Genomic DNA, 21,276 nt, shown 5'->3' with positions numbered 1-21,276 from the left:
AAACATTTATTAAGGGCTGACATTTTGCTTGACTTTGTGCTAGGCTCTAGAGAAACCAAAATGAATAAGACACAGTGCTTGACCTTATGGTGTCCACTATCTCTAGTCTATTGGAAATCATTTAATGGTGGTGACTAGAATAGAACTGGAGTAGCAACCTCAATAAACTGAATCTGCCTGGAGGATTTGGGGAAAAACATCAAACAGTAGGCACAAAGTTTTTAGTGGAACATTTTATCTGTTAGTCCTTAAAATTTTTTATTATGAAAACTTTCAAACATATGTATAAGTGGTAAGAGTTGTATAATAACTGTCCATATTCTGAGCATCTAACTTCAGTAGTAATCAATACTTAGGCTCTTATTTCATCCATTTCATCTACTCATTTTACTGCCACAGATTATTTTGAGGCAAATAGCAGGAGTTATATAATTTAAACCCTAAAAATTTCAGTATATAAAAGAGAAAGCATCCTAAAATTATGTATATATGTATATGTATATATGTGTTTATGTATATACACAAATGAATATATACACAATATAATTATACTACTGAAGTGTTAACATCAGCTTTTATAAATCATGACATCATCGGTGCAGTCATGTGTACACACACACACATATCTATGTATATTTTTCTTTTCCTATGTATTTGTATACATGCATAAGCACAATTTCATCATTATGCCTATAATAATTTGTGTATATGTGTGTGTGTGTGTGTGTGTGTGTATGTATCAAGCCTGTTCCAGTTTCCCTGATTATCTTCCAGATTATTTTTCAATTTATATTCTTCTACCAGGAAGAGATTTAAGGTAGAGGAATCAGTGAGAGCTTAACAGTAATTCAGAAACTGTAAAGACCAAAACTAATAAGGCACTTGTTGACTTGACATAGAATTGATTAGTTGTATGTTTGGAGACTGTGTGTTTGTTTGGAGACTGACATGAGAAAACATTGCTACGATTTGTGTCAGAGAATGTTTTGTGTATATTCTCTTCTGGGATTGTTTTGCTAAGTTTCTGTGAAGAGATGGTAAATCAGTTAATTTTTTCCTTAATTTTTAATTTGAACAAAGAAAAGAATTAATGTAGTGATTTATTTTTTCCTCAGTGAACAGTTGTTATTAAATCAGTGGTGTATCTTGAAATCTTACTTTAAAACTTGAGGAAAGCAAATAGTTGCCATGCAGTTCATGTTCTAAAACTCCTAGGATAGTTCATTAGGCTTTCTCTCACAATAGTAACCAGAGTAATTTTTGATGCAATTTTAAAAGTTTTGATTGTAATATAGTTTTAACATAGTTGGTATGGCACTGTGAAGTTCTAGAGGCAAGTATACTAAAAAAAAAAAAAGTACTACCCGACAGCCTTATCAGGAAAGTGGACTAAGAAATAAAAAGGTTATGAAGCTAGTGTATCACACATACAATCAAATCTGCTTGAGGCTGTTTAGGTAGGGTGAAAATCAGTATCTGTATAACTACTTTAATGAGGCGCTTCTGTGAGTGGCTCCAGTAGCGGTCTGTTATTACTGTTATTCCTTATGATTATTCTTGCCCTTAAAGGCATGACTGTATTTCAGCTTTGTTTAAATAATTAATATTTATGATGACAGTTCTGAATTACTAAGAATTCAGTGTTTCATAAGACTCCAAATCATGTCTTTTTTTGAGAAAGATATTCTTCAGAAATGATGAGAGGGAGGGAGGGGAATGAAAGTGAGAATACTTACTAGGTGTTTAACAGGGAAAGTTTCACTCCCATCACTTACTCCCATTATTAGATGATACCACTGCTATGCCATTTTTCTGGTATCCTTCCAGTGTTATATATGTATGTATATATGTATACTTACGTATGTATGCGTATATATATGTATATGTAAACTCATATATGTGTGTTATCAAATGACATCATACTATCCATGTTTTGTAAATTGCTTTATTTCACAACATATCTTGGACATCTTAGAGAAGTGTTTTAGAAATAAATACATGGTATTGAATATTAGGGATTTGTTTGCTTATATTTTAAATACATTTTTATCTTTATCCTTAAAATTCTTGTGTTTATTCTTATTTGAAAAGCAATATAAAAAGTTTGTAATAAAATGAATTAGCATGTATGCATTCTGTGAAACATGTGTGATATATTAGATATTAGCATTTTTCCTAACTGATATGAAAGGTGTTTTCTGCTATTGAAATACATTTTAAGTAGGTATTCATTAAAATAGGATAAAACTATACAACTAATTAGTACTTGTCTGGTAACAGGATATTGATAATGACAAGTCAGTGTTTCTCTGTTTAAAATATAATAGTGAGAAGACTGAGTTCACAATTTGAATTCTTTCTGCATTTAAAATCATGAATGCTAATCATCCGAGAGGTCTAATTAGGCTATTTTTTTTAGAGTTTTTAGTGTCAAGGGTAAAGATTATTGCAAATCAAAGGTAAACCTTTTTGCATAAAAGGATGAACTTTATTTGTACTTCAGTTCTTATACCATTCTTTGTCACTTGTTTTCTTAAGCTTGGCTCTGTGTTTAAGTATAGCAGTCCTAAAACATCTTTGCTAGATTAATGCACATTTTGTGAAAATATGAATGCTCTGATTGAAACTCGATTCATCTGAGGCATTTTTTTCAGTTTTAGCTTTCGCTTAAAGAAAGTTTTAGCATTAGTATGTAGATATAAAATACAACTTTTTCAAAGTACTTTAAAATATTTTTTTTCCCACCCCTATAAGATTCAGTTTTGAAAGAGCAGATAGAGTAGTACCTGGAAGTCAGAGATCTGGATTCTTGTCTTGTTCTACAATAATTAGCTGTATGTGACCACAGACTGTTCATTTATCCTCTCTGGCCCTTATTTTCTTATCTGAAAAGTGAAGATATACGTGATTACATGATTTCTAAGGTCCTTTGTAATTCTAAAATGCCAAGTTTCTTTGAAGTAATTTTTGTGGTAGTTGTATAGTTTATGTTAAGATTTAATGAAGGTATATTTTATATAATATGTGTGTATGTTTCATGTGTATATTCATATGTTTCAGTCTTCACTGAGTTGTCTAAAGCTTTGTTGACTGTTTTTTGTCTTCTATGCTTGATGTCTGAAAAATCTTACCTGATTAAGACAGTCATGAACCTTGCCATCATGCAGTGGTTTTCAGTGGAGAAAAGTGAAATTAAACAACTATTATGTAATTAATTATTTTATCCAGATGTGATGTGTACTGAGAAGATTGAGTAGCAGAATAAGAAAAATAGCAGGAAGAATGAGCACAGGGGTACTAGGAGAGTAGATCATCCCTGCCTGAGGATCCTGGAATGCTAAGGAATTATGGGAAGGCAGAATTCCATAGTGAGTCCCACAAAATATTGCTGTTGGTCTGGGGTGGGGGTATCAGATCATAAAATGTTTTGAGACCACTTAAAGATTTTGGTTTTCATGCTTATATTCCATGTATTACTTCCAGTTATGTCCTTGGTGTTACACGATCCAATAGATGCTAGTAATACCCATGAAATACATTTCATATGTTAGAGAAATCTTTTCTGTCAGTCACTCTACTATCAGTGACATCAGTTGCCTGACTTTTCCCTGTACCCTTTCACTCTTGAGCAGTGTTTTAAGGTGTAATAACCTAACAATATTTGCAAGTTCTGTATAGTAAAAATTACTTTAATGCTTGGTAAAGTCAGATAAATTTTTCTTTTTGGATTATCAGTTGCTTCATATTTTCTCTGCCTTTTTCCTGCTCAGTCATGAGAATTTTTAATGTATTATCCATTAAAATTAGCACACTAGTTTTATGATTTACATTTTTGATATCTATTGATTTACTTCCTATTTCACCACTGATTGTGTTAATCATTAGGAAATATTAGTATGTAAAAACCATGTTTGTTTATATGCAAGTAAGTTGCCTGATTTTTTTTTTTAATTGTTCATTTTTAAAGAACACTTATGTTAAAAAGATGTGTCCTGATTTCATTATCCTGGAGACTCATTTGTGGTAGAAATATTCCTTTTAGCTAAACTAAAAATTGTTTAATGATGAGGACTCAGTCTTTCTTTTTTTGTTATTTTTGATTCAGTCTTTCTAAGGCACTGTAACAAAAGGGAAATGACCCCTTTGTGATACCTGAGTATTCTGAGTTGGTTCAAAGATTTCATTTCATGTGTTTTCACTTTTATAACATTGATGCAAAGATAGCGATTAAAACCTTATCATTTTTAGTAGCAGGGTTATGCTTCTCAGGCTGATTTCCTATTTCTGTTTTCAGTAGACTGAGATAGGGGCCCACTCTGATATACCAGAATACTTTAGTCTCACTACTGAACCATGTATTTCCCGTTCTTGTTTGATTGGCTTCAGTATGCTCTTCTCAGAAACTTAGAACAATTTATATTAAATCTCATTTTCAACTTAGTCTAATGAATGTTTATGCAAACTAAAACAACCTATTGTATATTTATCTTTCTTATCCTCTGTGTATTTGAATTAATTTGAGAGCCATTATGATTAATAAATTCATTAAATATGAATCCTAGGCCACTTATTTTTCTCTTTGTGAAGTTCAATATTTCAGTTTTTACCAGTGCTGATTAATTTATTCAGAATGTATTTATTGACCATTGATTATGAACAGCAGCCTCCACCATTCACTTGTATAAGATAGCCACATGGATAAGACATTCTTCGTCTCAAGGATCTGACAGAGTTTTAAGGGCAGTAAAAATATTAAGAAAGTTTATAAATAACACAATATAAAAAATATTAAAATGATGTATAGGAGAGTTTAGAAGAAGGAAGAATTATTTTTCCTTCTCCCTTCTTTGGGGTACAATCTAAGATAAACCTCACAGGGAAGAAACATTTACAGCCTAGATTTTCAAATATAGGTAGGATCAGATATGTGCAGAAGAGAAAAATGCTGTTTATTATTAGTGCGGGCTAAGAATATTCCAAAAATGTATGTGGAAAAGCACTAGATATTTAAAAGAATATGATTTGTGTAGTATTGAATGGAAGTATATGGCGATAAAACAGGCAAATTCCGTTGGGATGAGATCACTGAGCCCCTTCAGTGCAATTTATATGTATAAAGTAAACATAAATTCATGTATATAGGGCTTCCCAGGTGGCTCAGTAGTAAAGAATCTGTCTACAATTCAGGAGACGGTTTGATCCCAGGAGGATCTCCTGAAAGAAGGAATGGCAACCCACTCCAGTATTCTTGCCTGGAGAATCCCATGGACAGAAGAGATTGGTGTGTTACAGTCCATGAGTCGTAAAGAGTCTGACATGACTGAAACGACTGAACACATGACACACACGTTTATAATATAAATATATAAATTGGGGAGGGATAAATTGGGGGATTGGGATGGACATATCCACATTACTGTATGTAAAATAGATAACTATAAGGACCCGCTGTATAGCAGAGCACTCTCTATAGCACTCAGCACTCTGTAATGTGATAGATGGCAAAATAGTCCAAAAAGAGGGGATATATGTATATGTATAACAGATTCACTTCACTAAAAATCTCTATGTGGTCCATTAAGAGAGGCATTGTACTTGTCTATGCCTACATTACTGATACCCATTTTTGTAGGAGATGGTATTCTAAATCTTAGAGTCAGAAAACATTATGTAAGTTTAGGGAAGCCTGTTTTCCATCTTACAGAAATGATTTCCTTTTTTACATAGTAATAAAAATAAAAATCTATGTGGCTTTCAGAATTATGATATATTGATGGTTTTAAATTATTTTATTCTATATAGGACACCATTGCAGTGGCTGGATTTGTTGTTTTGTCAGCATCTTCATCTCCAAGCAGAGATGGTAAACATTGCTTATTTTTGAAAGCATCTGAGAACTTCAAATCAACTGTTTATGTAAGTGTGCAACTTTTTTAGAATAGAAGTAGTATTTCTGTATATCTGCAGATAAACTATTTTGTCTGACTGAATTATTGTAATTAAATATTTTAAGTTTAGAAAATAGAAATCCTTTTCTTAGCTTTATGTTTAGAATGAAGTCATTCTAAACATAATATCCCTTAAAGATAAGTAATTTGTTAATGAATTTCTTAAAACTTCACAGGCACTTTAAACCTGATCCTATTCTTTGCAATTGTACTGTCATCCTCTTTGATGGTCTGCTTGAATTTACCTGAAATTAATCAGATTCCCCTTTTAAGATAAAACTGATTTCCTCCTGTTGTTGTTGTTGAGTCACTAAGTCTTGTTCAACTCTTGGCGACCCTATGGACTGCAGCACTGCAGTCTCCTCCTTTCTCTAGTATCTCCCAGAGTTTGCTCAGATTCATGTCCCCTGAGTCGTTGATGCTATCTAACCATCTCATTCTGTTTGCCCCCTTCTTTTGCCTTCAATCTTTCCTGGAATCAAGATCTTTTCCAATGAGTTGGCTCTTCATATCAGGTGATCATAGCTTCAGTATCAGTTCTTCTAATGAATATTCAGGGTTGATTTCCTTTAGGATTACCTGGTTTGATGTCCTTGCTATCCAAGGGACTCTGGACAGTCTTCTCCCGCACCACAGTTCAAAACCATCAATTCTTTGGTGATCAACCTTCTTGATGGTCCAATTCTCACATCCATATATGACTGCTGGTAAAACCATAGCTTTGACTAAACAGACCTCTGTTGGCAAAGTGATGTCTCTGCTTTTTAATACACTATCTAGGTTTGTCATAGCTTTCCTTCCAAGGAGCAAACATCTTTTAATTTCATGGCTACAGTTACCATCTGCAGTGATTTTGGAGCCCAAGAAAATAAGATCTGTCACTGCTTCCACTTTTTCCCCTTCTGTTAGATTGGTTCAAAAGTAATTGCAGTTTTGGACTGTGAATTTTAAATCATTATAACTAGACTCCAACACATCTTTATTAATCAAAATAGGAATCATTACAATCAGCATATTTTTGCCAATAAGAAATAAGTCTCTCTATTCCTGTAGCATGAAAATCTGTGCTTCAGGATTCGATGAACTCTTGGAAAGCATTTTCTGCCTCCTGCTCATTGTGGAAGAGTTTTCCTGCAAAGAGTTGTTGAGATGCTTGTAGAAGTGGATATGTTGGATATGGCAGATGAGGCAAAGCTTCATAGCCCAGTTTGTTCAACTTTTGAAGTGTTGGTGCAGTCAGGTATTATGGAGAAGAATTGGACCCTTTCTGTTGAACAGTGCTGGCTTCAGGCTTTGCAGTTTTTCATGCATCTCATGGATTGGCTGAGCATACTTCTCAGTTGTAATGGTTTTACTGGGATGCAGAAAACTGTAGTGGATCAGACCAGCAGCAGACCACCAGTGACCACGACCTTTTTTTGGTGCAAGTTTGGCTTTGGTAAGTGCTTTGGAGTTTCTTGGTCCAGTCACTGAGCTGGTCATCACCAGTTCTCATATAAAATCCACTTTTCATTACATGTCAGAATCCAATTAAAACATGGTTCATTGTTATTGTGTTGAATAAGAGAAAATGACACTTCAAAACAATTATCTTTTTGATTTTCATTCAGCTCATGAGACACCCCTTATCAATCTTTTTCACCTGTCTGATTTGCTTCAAGTGACTGTAGCATGAACAACATTGAGTTCTTTGACAACTTCTTGTATAATTGTAAGAGGATCAGCTTCGATGATTGCTCTCGGTTGTCAACTTCTGAACACTAGCCTCTCAGCTCCTCCTCATCAAGGCTCTCATCTCCTTTGCAAAACTTCTTGAACCACTGCTAACATACTGCACTGTATGTTAGCAGTTAGCAGTTCCTAGGCCAAATGTGGTGTTGATGTTAAAAGTTGTCTTCTCTGCTTTGTGATCCATTTTGAACTCAAATAAACAAGTTGCTTGAATTTTGCTTTTTGTCTAACATTATTTCTATATTCTAAAATAAATATAAAATAAACACCAAATAATAAGTCATTAGGAAAACCACAGTTAAAAATGCACATTAAAATGATGTATGATATAACCACATTTATTTAATAATGTATTCCAGTATCAAACAGCAAAATTCAGCAATGCAAAACTGCAATTACTTTTGCACCAACCTAATATTTGCTATAAAGTGATGAGACCAGATGCCATGATCTTAGTTTTTTGAATTTTGAGTTTCAAGCTAACTTTTTCACTCTCCTCTTTCATCCTTACCTAGTGGCTCTTTAGTTTCTCTTTGCTTTCTGCCACTAGAGTGATATCATCTGCGTATCTGAGATTGTTGATATTTCTCCTGGTTGATGTTTCCTCCTGTTTCATTGCTTATGATCATCCTCTCTCTCTCTCTTTACCCCCCCATACACGTACACGAAAGTCTGCATCCTCTTCCTCTCTCTTCATCCCCACCGGTATCAACACACACAGATACACATACATACACACAGTTGGAAACTACCTGTTTGGTCAAGGCTGTCAGGCAGAGAAGCAAAATTGGGTCAAGCCATGTGCCTGCAGACCAACATCTACCTGTTTTGTTGTGTTCTGTTTATCTGAACAGGGCATTATATGAACCACTGTGGTCCTATGATATTAAAATTAATGAATTAAACTGAAGCTTAGCTTAGACAATTTTGTCACTGTCACTGTTCATTTGTAAGCTATTATGCCGTTCTAGTGAACTTTAATAGTATAAAATTAAGATTGTAGGTTTAATACAGTTAAATGTCTGTAATCACATTGGACATGATTGTATACAAATAAATCCTCTCTTTTTTTCAGGTTTATGTTAAATCCGTAAGAGATTGTTCTACAGAATCAATGTCTTTGGTAAGATGATGTTCATTTTAATTTAGAAATATACACCCTCCCACAGACACATGCCTATATTTACATACAAATATGTATTCAGGCAACTTTATAGCTAGCTATAAACTTTGAAATTGTATCAGTACAGTGGGAAAACATAATCTCTGCTTTTTCAATACATGATGATATTACATTTGAGTTATATATTTGCATAATAATTAATATCTGGTTTGTCTGTTACATGGAATATTTGCTTATATTTTGTGAAAGTTATGTGCACAAGAAAATTAAAGTGGAAAAAAAGATTTTACTGTGTGAAGACACTAGGATTTTTGCTACTTATAAATCTTAAGCAGTCATTTATTTTGCTTTTCATCAGCTTATGTTTAAAACTGATTATTGTGCACTAAACTGTGATTTGATAAATTATGTAATTTTCAGTAAAGAAGTTTTTTATACTTGTGATACATTTTGCTTTTCTTTTTAAAATCATTTTTTCAATATTTCTAAAAATATTGTTATCTCATAGCAATGAAAAGGTCCCTATTTTTTCAAGTACTTGTAGCTGAGTGAAACTAGAAAGAAGATAATATGTTGGTAAAGTTTAGTATAAAGTTTATATTCTACCTATGTTCTTAAACCTTTACTTTCTATTGGACAGAGTTCATCAACTTTGTTTCTAGTTGACGGTAACTACAGGGTATAGGCTTTAAATTCTGAATACTACCATAACAATATAATTTAAATTTGTTATTTAGGGAAACTATAACCAATAAGAGGATTGATATACTTTGAAAAAAATATCAGTGAACTCTGATATTAGTATTTTTCAAAATTGTTATAAATAGGTCAAGTTCAAATATATGATTCATCCATGCACCTGTAAATAAGGCAGAAGTAAATGAAAGCCTCTGTACTTAGCAAAAATGTTTTTTCAGGAAGATCAGGCATTAGTTTATAACTGAAATATTAGCATATAACTTATCTGCTATACACACATATACATATGTTTTACTTACAGTAAAAACCAAATTACTATGAAGAAGTTTATTGCTAGTTGTGAATTAACAAGTATATTATTTGGAAGACCATAAGAGTTAGGGTCTTGGAGCTGTGCTGGCCTTTGCTTCATCTCTACATTAGAGAGATATTTGTTAAGATAGTTTATTGGATCCAGTTAGTTTGGGAGCTAAGCTCCTCTCAGGTCTTCCTGTCCTATATGCTAACCATTATTTTTCTTTCTTTCTAATGTCATGGTTTGATGAGATTTCTAAGCAAGCTCTGTCCTTCTTGTGTTTGACCTGAGCCTCCTTGAAAAAAATCATTTCATTTTGATTTGATTTTTAAATTTTAACTGTTAGTGTGATAGGTAACCTTATTTCAGTTGGGAGTGACATTGGTGGGTGACAGAGCCAGGTGACTGAGTCCTTTTCAGGATTGTTTGACTAATAGTGTTTGTAATTTCCTTGGTTCTGTCTTGCCACAGCAAAAATTTGAAGCGATGGTTGGACCAGTGTTATTACAGCTCAGTGTTACTGCTTGGTTACAGCTCAGTTTTATTTGGCAAACAAAGGAAAATACATCCTCGAGGCGTGAGGGAGGGCCAACCCAAAAGAAGCGCAGAGAAGAGAGTGAGAGTCTCAATTTTGGCTCCTCTTTTTATGTTTTTCTTTTCTCCTCCCCCTGAGCCTGCCCTATGTAAATTGGGCTAGCCAGGAGGGCTTTTTATTACACCTGAGGTTCTCACTCCACTCCTCGGACCTTCCTCTGTTCTATTTTTGTGGGCTTTTTCTTTCCTTCTCTGTTAGCCACCACCATTCTGGACTCCTTTTTCCTATTCTAACCACCTAACATTCCTCCCTCAAGAGACTCGAGATGGGAGGCCCAATTCTTTGGGAGTAGGGGCGTCGAGGTCTCTCTGGCTACCCCCTGCTGAACTGGAATGGGGAGAGGCATTGGGCCTCCCCCTTTTGCTAGTCTCAAGCCTCAGAGTCCTTATAGCAGTGTCCATCTAAGGGTGAGTGATATTTTCCATAGTTGGCTGTAGTTTTATATATCCTTGTTGAACTGGCACTGCATGTTGTAGCTTTTTGACCTGGGCAGAGACAAAACAGGTTAGACAATTGATACTACGTGGAGCAATCATAGGCAACACCAGTATGGTGATAACAAAGATTAGTAGGGGTATTCAGTTCAGTTTAATCACTCAGTCATGTCCGACTGTGACCTCATGAACTGCAGCACGCCAGGTCTCCCTGTCCATCACCAACTCCCGGAGTCCATCCAAACCCATGTCTGTCGAGTCGGTGATGCCATCCAGCCATCTCATCCTCTGTTGTCCCCTTCTCCTCCTGCCCCCAATCCCTCCCAGCATCAGGGTCTTTTCCAATGAGTTAGCTCTTCGCATGAGGTGGCCAAAGTATTGGAGTTTCAGATGCAGCATCAGTCCTTCCTGTGAACACCCAGGACTGATCTCCTTTAAGATGGACTGGTTGGATCTCCTTGCAGTCCAAGGGACTCTCAAGAGTCTTCTCCAACACCATAGTTATTAGCCAACTCCAAATTCCCCATCACCAGGAGAAGGATCCCCCAAAGAGAGATCGTAGCCACCCTGAGAACTCTTATGCTCATTCTTTGAGATCCTGTAGGATCTGAATTTTTCCTTTTTTTTTTTTTTGAGAACTGTAAGACTTTCTTTAACTTACCTGGAGGTATTTATCCAGAAACAACATGTCTCATTCAAGGTGGCTCAAGTCCCAACTTGTTCAGGGATCAGGAGATCTGTCTCATGTCTATTTTGGAACACAGCCCCTGCCAAGCTGTGTTTGCTCTTTAGAACTGTCCTGAGAAATCTTATCCCCAGAAACTTAATTTTGGGGGTATTCATTGGAATGGCACTCATTTGTCGTCTTGAATAGGTATCTGAGATCTCTCAGGGGCTCACAGCTATATTGAGTGTCCTCTTCTGTTTTTTTCCACGGCTTGACTCATGAGTAGTGAATCCAGGAGTCATGTCCGGGTACCTTGACTGCTGCGGGGGTAGAAAGTATTACAAGGTAGGGGCCCTTCCATGTGGGCTGGAGTTGAGCCTTTGGGGACCCATCTTTTCAGACTTTAATTAGGACTTGAGTCTCTGGAGCATACAATGGGGGCTGTTTAGAATCTTTTAGGCCTTAGTTGACACCCCACAAGTGTATATCTTGTTGGAAGTGCACAACGGCCATGGTATAAGACCGGAGGGTCTGAGCCTGTGAATCTAGGAAGAGGTCATTGACATAAACAAAAGGTCCCCCATATAGCATCTCATAAGGACTAAGACCAACCTGTTCCTTAGGGGCAGTACGGGTGTGGAGGAGAGCTATTGGTAAAGCCTCCTTCCATCCCAGGGAGGTCTCCTGGGTTATTGTTTTATTGCTGATCTTAAGAAATGGTTTACCTAATACCTGTAAATCACTTCCCCTTTTATTTCCAAACTTATGTATAGTTATTTCATGTACTTTCTTCTTTTATTACCATTTTAAAGTCTTTATATCATTTATAATCATCTGCCTTTATATAGGCCTTAGTAAAATCTTCATAGCAGTATAAGAAAAACAAATATATGCCATAAGTTTTGAAGTGATTCTAGTTAAAGTTAAAAGCTTAAACTAAAATCTCTTAAACTGCTTTTTTTTAAGTTGTATACACATTGCAACATTAATAATCAAAGCTATTTATAAGAAAAAGTAGTATATACAGTAACCTTTATAAGCTGTACATTTCCCTTTTTTTTAGACATCTCTTTTTTAGACACAAAGAAATAGATGCAGATCAGTTTACTAACTTACAGAGTGATCATAACATGATTCTAAAATCTAAAAATAAATACTTAATAATATTGATATATTCACTGTCTTTCTTTAGGCTCCAGCCACACATTATGTATATACACCCCTGAATCAACTTAAAGGTGGCATGATTGTGAACGTCTATGGTGTCGTGAAGTTCTTTAAACCTCCGTACCTAAGCAGAGGAACTGGTAGGTATTAAAATGGGTGAAGATTTTAATGAACTGGATCTGCTTTATTGGTTTCAACACAGCTCCTTCGGTACTCTTAAGTCTTACAAGCTCAATTCTGATTTGTCATTGTCAAACAATACTGATGCAGATTTTTTTGGCCAGTTTTAGTTATAAGATAAGTGTCGTCTTTAGGTTCTAAAGAATAAAGAAGTTAAAAGGATGCTAAACAATAACGTGACAGCATATGCAAGTATATACGAAAGTACAGAATAAGAGAAGGTAAATATATAGCCAGTTACAGAATACTGTAATACTGTAATGATGATTTGTAAATCATTTTAATTCTGGTACATAAGTTAAATAACAAATGTTTAAAAAAGAACTACCTGTAAATACATGTTAGTGGGTACACAATATAAAAGGATAACATTGTAATGTTGTAACATCAGTGACATGGAGTATGTGTTGGGGAGAGTAAAAGTGTAGCCTTTTTGTGTGTGATAGTTTATTTTTTATCAGCTTGAGACAGTTTTAACTGTAAAATGTCTTATGTAAATTTTCTGTTAACCAAAAAGAAAATACCTATGGATGATACGCAAAAGAAAATGGGAAAGGAATCAGACTTTTTGTAATGACAAAAAAAAAAAAAAATCAATGAAATACAAAGGAAGATCATAAGAGGAAACAGAGCAAAAGAGCTACAAGTCAGAAAAGAATTAGCAGAATGGCAAGAGTAAGTTCTTCTTTAAATGTAAAAGGGTTAAACACCCTATTCAAAAGACTTGGGTTGCTTTAAAGCTAATTGAGAAGATATAATCTATTCTCAGCAGTGACCACAGGACTGGGAAAGGTCAGTTTTCATTCCAATCCCAAAGAAAGGCAATGCCAAAGAATGCTCAAACTACCACACAATTGCACTCATCTCACACGCTAGTAAAGTAATGCTCAAAATTCTCCAAGCCAAGCTTCAGCAATACATGAACCGTGAACTTCCAAATGTTCAAGCTGGTTTTAGAAAAGGCAGAGGAACTAGAGATCAAATTGCCAACATCCGCTGGATCATCGAAAAAGCAAGAGAGTTCCAGAAAAACATCTATTTCTGCTTTATTGACTATGCCAAAGCCTTTGACTGTGTGGATCACAATAAACTGTGGAAAATTCTGAAAGAGATGGGAATACCAGACCACCTGACTTGCCTCTTGAGAAACCTGTATGCAGGTCAGGAAGCAACAGTTAGAACTGAACATGGAAAAACAGACTGGTTCCAAATAGGAAAAGGAGTATGTCAAGGCTGTATATTGTCACCCTACTTATTTAACTTATATGCAGAGTACATCATGAGAAATGCTGGGCTGGATGAAGCACAAGCTGGAATCAAGATTTCCAGGAAAAATATCAATAACCTCAGATATGCAGATGACACCACCCTTATGGCAGAAAGTGAAGAGGAACTAAAAAGCCTCTTGATGAAAGTAAAAGAGGAGAGTGAGAAAGTTGGCTTAAAGCTCAACATTCAGAAAACGATCATGGCATCTGATCACTTCATGGAAAAGAGATGGGGAAACAGTGGCTGACTTTATTTTTCTGGGCTCCAAAATCACTGCAGATGGTGATTGCAGCTATGAAATTATTTTTTTTTTTAATTTTTTTTATTAGTTAGAGGCTGATAAGAGTGAAGTAAGCCAGAAAGATAAAGAACATTACAGCATACTAACACATATATATGGAATGCAGCTATGAAATTAAAAGACTCTTACTCCTTGGAAGGAAAGTTTTGACCAACCTAGACAGCATATTAAAAAGCAGAGACATTACTTTGCCAGCAAAGGTCCGTCTAGTCAAGGCTGTGGTTTTTCCAGCAGTTAGGTATAGATGTGAGAGTTGGACTATAAAGAAAGCTGAGTACCGAAGAATTGATGCTTTTGAACTGTGGTGTTGGAGAAGACTCTTGAGAGTCCCTTAGACTGCATCATCCTAAAGGAGCTCAGTGCTGGGTGTTCATTGGAAGGACTGATGCTGAAGCTGAAACTCCAATACTTTGGCCACCTCATGTGAAGAGCTGACTCTTTTGAAAAGACCCTGATGCTGGAAAAGATTGAGAGCAGGAGAAGGGGACGACAGAGGATGAGATGGTTGGATGGCATCACTGACTCGATGGACATGGGTTTGGATGGACTCCCGGAGTTGGTGATGGAGGCCTGGAGTGCTGCGGTTCATGGGGCCGCAAAGAGTTGGAGACGACTGAGCGACTGAACTGAACTGAACCTATTTATGTAAAAGTGCAAACTTTGAAACAGACTAACGTAAAATAATGTTTTCAAAAAGTGTGAATTTCAGTTTTCTGAGAGTTAATGTAGTTAACAGACAATGCACTTCATCTTGGTTTAATTCAGTTCAGCATTAAATTTCACATTTATTACTCTGTTGCGACTGAACTGAACTCTGTTGAGTCTAATTTTAAACAACAACAATTTGTAAAATGTATCATTGTTTTATGGATTATTAAGAAAAGCTATACTTTACTGTCAGTTGTAAGATGTAGCCATATTTTAAGATGTAAAAATATGAAACGGGTGGTGTTAATGAAACATTTTCTTTATCTACTGTGTGTCTGCCAACTGCTGTGGCTCATGCTGAGAACCCTAAGATGTTCTCAGTGAGTTAATATTCTTTAAAGATTTAATTTATTAAATTGTTGTTCAGTCACTAAGTCTTATCTGATGTTTTTGTGACTCCATGAACTGTAGCCTGCCAGGCTCCTCTATTTATGGAATTTCCTAGGCTCGAATACTGGAGTGGGTTTCCACTTCCTTCTCTAGGGGACCTTCCTGACCCAAGGATCGAACCCGTATCTCCAGCATTGTAGACAGATTCTTTACTGAGCCACCTGGGAAGCCCTGATTAAATTACATGTGTAAATTTTATTGTGAAATGACCTCCAAGTTTACTCCTTGCTTTGTTGGATGGAGGAAAATTTTATTTTCATGTGGTCCTTATATTTTGTTAATGTGTAGTCACAACTTAGTTTATGTGAAAATGACTATGTGAAGCCTATTAGATCTAGAGATAAGAAGTTTGAAATAGAAGGTAGCTAAGTTTGAAGATGCCAAAGGGATGTTTCATTGAAAACCCTGACTTCTGTTATTTTAGCAGGAGGGGAAAAAATTAAACACTAACGTTGAAGCAGAGAAATTTTTGTTTGAATTTCTCAAATATTTTTATTCAACTTTACCTTTTTGCAAAGTCTACATTCCATACCCCATCTTACCATTCAAAATACACATGCATGCTTTCACTTTAGTAGGATCTTCTCACTGAATTTTTCCCCCTGAATTTTACATTGCTTATCCTGAGAATTCTGTTACTGTGATCTTCTTCCGATGGTGAGTGTTATCCCGCTGGCTTTCATTGACCTGACCAATTTAGGAATAAGCGCTGGTAGTAATGTTCTCTAACTTGGTAGAAGATAAAATTTTAAAACTTTCTTGCACTTGGTGTGTTGTAAATGCTTATCATTAAAAGTTTATAGTAAATTAATCAGCAAATATGTTAAAAAATAACATGAAATTAGGAAATAAAAGTATAGCTGTTTTTAAAACAGCTGTGATGACTCAACATTAATTTTGTATAGCATAATCGTTTTCTTCTGACAATGTTATTAATTCATGTGTATATAATGAAAGCACTGGGAAACTGTATAATAATATGTTTATTATATAGTCTATGCATCTTATATGTCTCTCAGATATCCAGTCCCTATATTTCTGTTTCTTCTGAGATACTAAGTTAAAATGAATGTCATCAATTTTTTCTGAATATATTCATTGAAGCTCTAAAATATGTCTGAAGATATGGGGAGATATCTTTACTAATAGCAAGATAGTAGCATTTGCAAACTATCTGTCTTTTCATTTTAGTTACACTTAATTTTTATTTCTGTTTGATAGAGTTTATCCTTCAACATGCTGCAGGAGAGTCAGACAGAAAGCTCTGATTTTTGTGTTCAGGAAAGGATCAGCTTCATTTGTATTACCACTGAGAAGGACTAGAATAAATGTACAGGAATAACCCACAGCTGTGCGTCTTTTGTGTGATATAAAGCAACGTTATTTCACAAATACATGGCCACAACCTAAACATTACATCTTAATGTACAAAATAGTTATGTGGAGGAAAGTTACCTTTATGCAACTCAAACTTAGGTAGGTGGAAAAAATTTATTCTCTTACATATCATCAGCTAGAATTTTTCATTAAAATTCATTTTACAAATGTTCAGTTCAGTGCAATAGAGACAGTTTGGTGCAATTTTGCATCCTTACTACTTGGCTGAAATTTTTCTTGAAGACTTGCCTCCTCTGTGCTAATGAATACACATGACCTGTAGCACATTGCCATCTTGTTTAAAGCATTGCACATGCTTTATTTCCTAAGCTTTGTATTGAGTCTCAGGGTAGTTGCAGCTTTTATTCTTCCGGAAGTCTTCTTTTTTTTTTCTTCTTTCTTCAGTCCTGTTTTAAAAGGACTCTAGTTACTCAATCTCTTACTAATTTGTGATGATGTCATGAAAACCGAGAATTTCTCAGGGATGATGAGAACAACATGTATTAAAAGGTCATTATATCATCCAAATTGATTTATCACTCATTGGGGTACATAATATGGCCTCTTTCATGTAGGAAGACAAGGTTATTGTCACCTTCTTGGGATTTTGAGATTTATATCAGTTACCTCCTGTGAAAGCCTTACAGTTACTTTCACTTTGCAGAGCTGGATATAGAGAGCTAGGTATGCAGTGTTTCATCTTGTACAGATAACATTGGGCATATTTTCTAGAAAAAAACATATGCATGTGTAAAGACTTAAACATACAATATCAAAGGTTCAGTCCCTGCTTCCTTTGAGCTTCAGATTGGAAACTCCTGATCTGTGATATGTTTAGAGTCACTTATCTGAATATTTAGTTAATATCAAAGCTACAGCATATGTATTGGTTTAATGTATGGCATTTAAAATAAAATAAATATATAGTTTTTTTTTCAGTTCACTCGTTTGCATTTATGCAACAAACATTGACAACTTTCTATGTTCCAGGTGTTATATTAGATGTGAAACATTCAAAGATGCATGTAATTGTTTTCCACCCTCAAGAAATTAAAATTTTTACTTTAGACAGATAATCATTACAATAATTATAATTGTTGATGATTTCACTTTGGTCTTAGTCTTTCCCCAATTTGTAAAATTCTAGTTGTCCATTTTATTGTTGAAAATGAACAGAATCATCATTGTGAAGCATACTAAACTTTTTGAATATGTATTTTAAAGCTGATTGATGGATTTATCTTTTATATGAGATGAAGGTTGTGGACAGGCATGGAGTTTTCCATTTCTCTCGAGCTAAAGCATTATGTCTAGTTGAGTGACTTGAGACTCTTCTCAAGGGCTTGGCTGTCTTACTTTCATGAGGGGAGGCAGCCAGAGCACGGCTAGTCATCACTTATTCCTTTAAGGATTCGGAAAGGAAAGCTAAGCCTCTCTTCACTATTTTCAGGCTATTCTGTCCATGCCAGTAGGAAATACTTAGGTTTCCACTTGGAGAGTGAAGGTGAAGAAAGCTCTTTCTTATTCTGTCACTGAACCTTTGTATGACTTGCTTTCTTATATTCAGGATGACTTCTTTGAGGAGGTTTGTGGCATCCCCTCTTCCTTATCCATATCCTAGGAATATGTCTCTCAGAATGTTTTCCTCTAAAAAATTATTAGCCTACTTACTCTGTTTCTTGAGTTTATAGTTTTAGTTATTTCAGTGAATAATAATATGAGTGTTTTCTCATTCTTTCATGAAATTTGTGGTACATTCTTCTATTCATTCAATTGGAAAATGTCTTTGCTAGCCTTCTGTAGCATTATATTATAGTAGGTTGTTGTCTAAAGACAGAGACTAATAGATTGTTGTTCATAGATAAAATAACTCAGAGAGTTTATGAGTGAGAGAGACCCAAAGGAAATCAGCTAATTAATACAAGGCACAGTTGTATTATGCTGGGACTAAAGGAATAAACAAGTTGCTTTTAGAGTGGGAAGGGAGGGATTAATGCTAATGGAGAAAAGTTTCTAGGAGATGTAGCATTTGAGCTGAACTTTAAAGGATACTGGATTTTGATAGATGAGGAAGAAGAGGTAACATTCCAGACTTTGAAAATAGCAACAAAGGTTGTCAGCTTTATAATAAAAATGTGTACTAGTGCTGAAGCAGTTGACTTAAATATAATTTGAAGCAATAGAATGTCAGCAGTATATTGATGCATACTTTTATGCTCTTGTAGCAGGGTTTTTTAGGGATCATTATTAAGGACCTATGATACACTGTGTGATACACTCCTTGTTTATATTCTTGAATAAAATTTTTTTAAAATTTTGTATTTAATTTATGGTTTCCATATGTGGTAAAACCGGCTTGTTCAGATTGTATTGGGTATATATACAGTCAGCATCTTTATATGCTACAGCTGTCATATATCAGTCATTGGCAATTGGTCTTTGCAAGATTATTCAGAATTATTACAAATATATTTTAAGTGGACTTCCCTATAGCTCAGATGGTAAAGAATCTGCCTGCAATACAGCAGACCCGGGTTTGATCCTTGGGTCAGGAAGATCCCCTGGAGAAGGAAATGGCAACCCACTCCATATTCTTGCCTGGAGAATCCCATGAACAGAGGAATCTGGTGGGCAACAGTCCATGGGGTCACAAAGAGTCAGACACAACTAAGTGACTAACACACACTCATATTTTAAGTGGCTATCAATGGAATACTTCATTATATTATTTCACAGGTCTAATGGATTCTATTAATATTGGACTCACAAAAATTACTTATAAGTTACAAAAAACTTTGATTTCTGTCTGCATTTTTAAGATTTTCTTCTACTTCAGTATATTACTTTCCCTCCCAACTTCACATACATCAATTAAGAAAATAAAAATATAATCTCTTCTGTGTTTTTCAGTTTGGTTGTCCTCTCTGAGTGATTTCTGGCAGCTTCTTACTCTTTTTCATCATATATGTTATGATGCTTTCCCCAGCACTTTAGTTTTGTGCTGATAGTTTTTGAAATATAAATGTTTATAGTGCTTGTGGAGTCATAATTTATTTGTTTGGAGAGTCTTACCCATAGAAGATCTGCAAAAATATTTTTCTTTAAAATCATTTTATATTTTTAAAAACTAGATATATTGCCTGGAATTTTATTTTGTATGTAATGTGCAATGATCTCACTTTTTGTTGGTAACTGCCTTGTTTCAAAATCATCTATTAAATATTGTGATGTGTGTAAGTCATATATATTATCTGTACCCCCATGTAAGGATCTATGGAAGAACAGCTAACAGAGAGCCTGGGGTGAATTCTCTTCTCCCAGTGTATGACCTGCAATAAATCTCCTCAAAAAGAGGACTATTCAGATGTTGCCCGATTTTTAATCATTAGACAGAGTATTTACTACAGCCTCTACATGAGTTTTTTATGCCACTGTGTTCCTCATCTTCAAGGCTCTTGTCTCCTTTGCAAAACTTCTTGAACCACCACTGCACTGTATGTTCGTTACAGTTCCTAGGCCACGTGTGTTGTTGCAAGTTGTCTCCACTGCTTTACAACCCATTTGAACTTGAATAAGAAAAGTACTCAAATTTGCTTTTTGTCTAACATCATTTCCATAGTCTAAAATAAATATACAATAAGCAGCAAGTAATAAGTCAAACCAGTGAGTCCTACATGAAAGCAACCCTGAATACTCATTGGAAGGACAGATGCTGAAGCTGAAGCTCCAATACTTTGACTGCCTGATGAGAAGAGCTGACTCATTGGAAAAGACCCTGATGCTGGGAATGATGGAAGGCAGAAAGAGAAGGGCGACAGAGGATGAGAGGGTTAGATAGCATCACTGACTCAATGGACATGAATCCGGGAGATGGTGAGGGATAAGGAAGCCTGGCATGCTGTCGTCCATGGGGTCGGAAATAGTTGGACATGACCTAGCAACTGCACAACAACAATAGTAAGTCAGCAAAAAAACATAAAGGGAGAAATGTGCGTTAAAATGATGTATAATATAACCGTATTTATTTAAGAATGCATTCCAGTATCAAACAGCAAAATTCAATAATGCAAAACCGTGATTACTTTTGTACCAAACTAATATTTTTTGCTTTTATGTACACTTCATATAAACAGCCTCACTTTGCCTCTGGCTTCTTTCACTTAGCATAATGATTTTGAGGCTCCATGTTATAGCATGTATTAAGAGTTTATTCCTTTTTATTGATGAATATCAATATACTTTTATAGTTATTTTAAAAGTCATTCTTTTTATTTTATCTACATTATTTTAAGCACAAACTCTGGAAAGATAAAGACCACTGCTACTTTTAATATAAATCCTTAAACCTGGTATACCACCTATGACCTGTGGTTGCTCAATACATAGAGTAAA

The 21,276-nt window shown here is 35.1% G+C and overlaps 1 protein-coding gene and 1 long non-coding RNA gene across 13 annotated transcripts in view; both read left to right on the top strand.

Annotated features, from left to right (window-relative positions):
* Window positions 1-21,276, top strand: part of LOC136171112 (uncharacterized) — a 1,397,893-nt gene that overhangs the window by 24,257 nt on the left and 1,352,360 nt on the right. The window lies entirely within an intron of this gene.
* Window positions 1-21,276, top strand: part of POT1 (protection of telomeres 1) — a 93,866-nt gene that overhangs the window by 9,806 nt on the left and 62,784 nt on the right. For 6 of the 11 annotated variants that reach the window (XM_065938857.1, XM_065938856.1, XM_065938854.1 and 3 more), the window contains 3 exons: window positions 5,803-5,916; window positions 8,755-8,802; window positions 12,685-12,799. In XM_065938857.1, coding sequence (XP_065794929.1) covers window positions 5,803-5,916; window positions 8,755-8,802; window positions 12,685-12,799 — 277 coding nt within the window. Of the gene's footprint in view, window positions 1-3,228; window positions 3,369-5,802; window positions 5,917-8,754; window positions 8,803-12,684; window positions 12,800-20,416; window positions 20,842-21,276 lie in introns of those variants that run through there. The other 5 variants (XM_065938861.1, XM_065938862.1, XM_065938863.1 and 2 more) reach the window with 2 other exon arrangements.

This window comes from Muntiacus reevesi, chromosome 6 (genome assembly GCF_963930625.1).
Source record: "Muntiacus reevesi chromosome 6, mMunRee1.1, whole genome shotgun sequence".
Lineage (NCBI taxonomy): Eukaryota > Metazoa > Chordata > Mammalia > Artiodactyla > Cervidae > Muntiacus > Muntiacus reevesi.
This window is presented reverse-complemented; position numbering and strand designations above follow the sequence as displayed.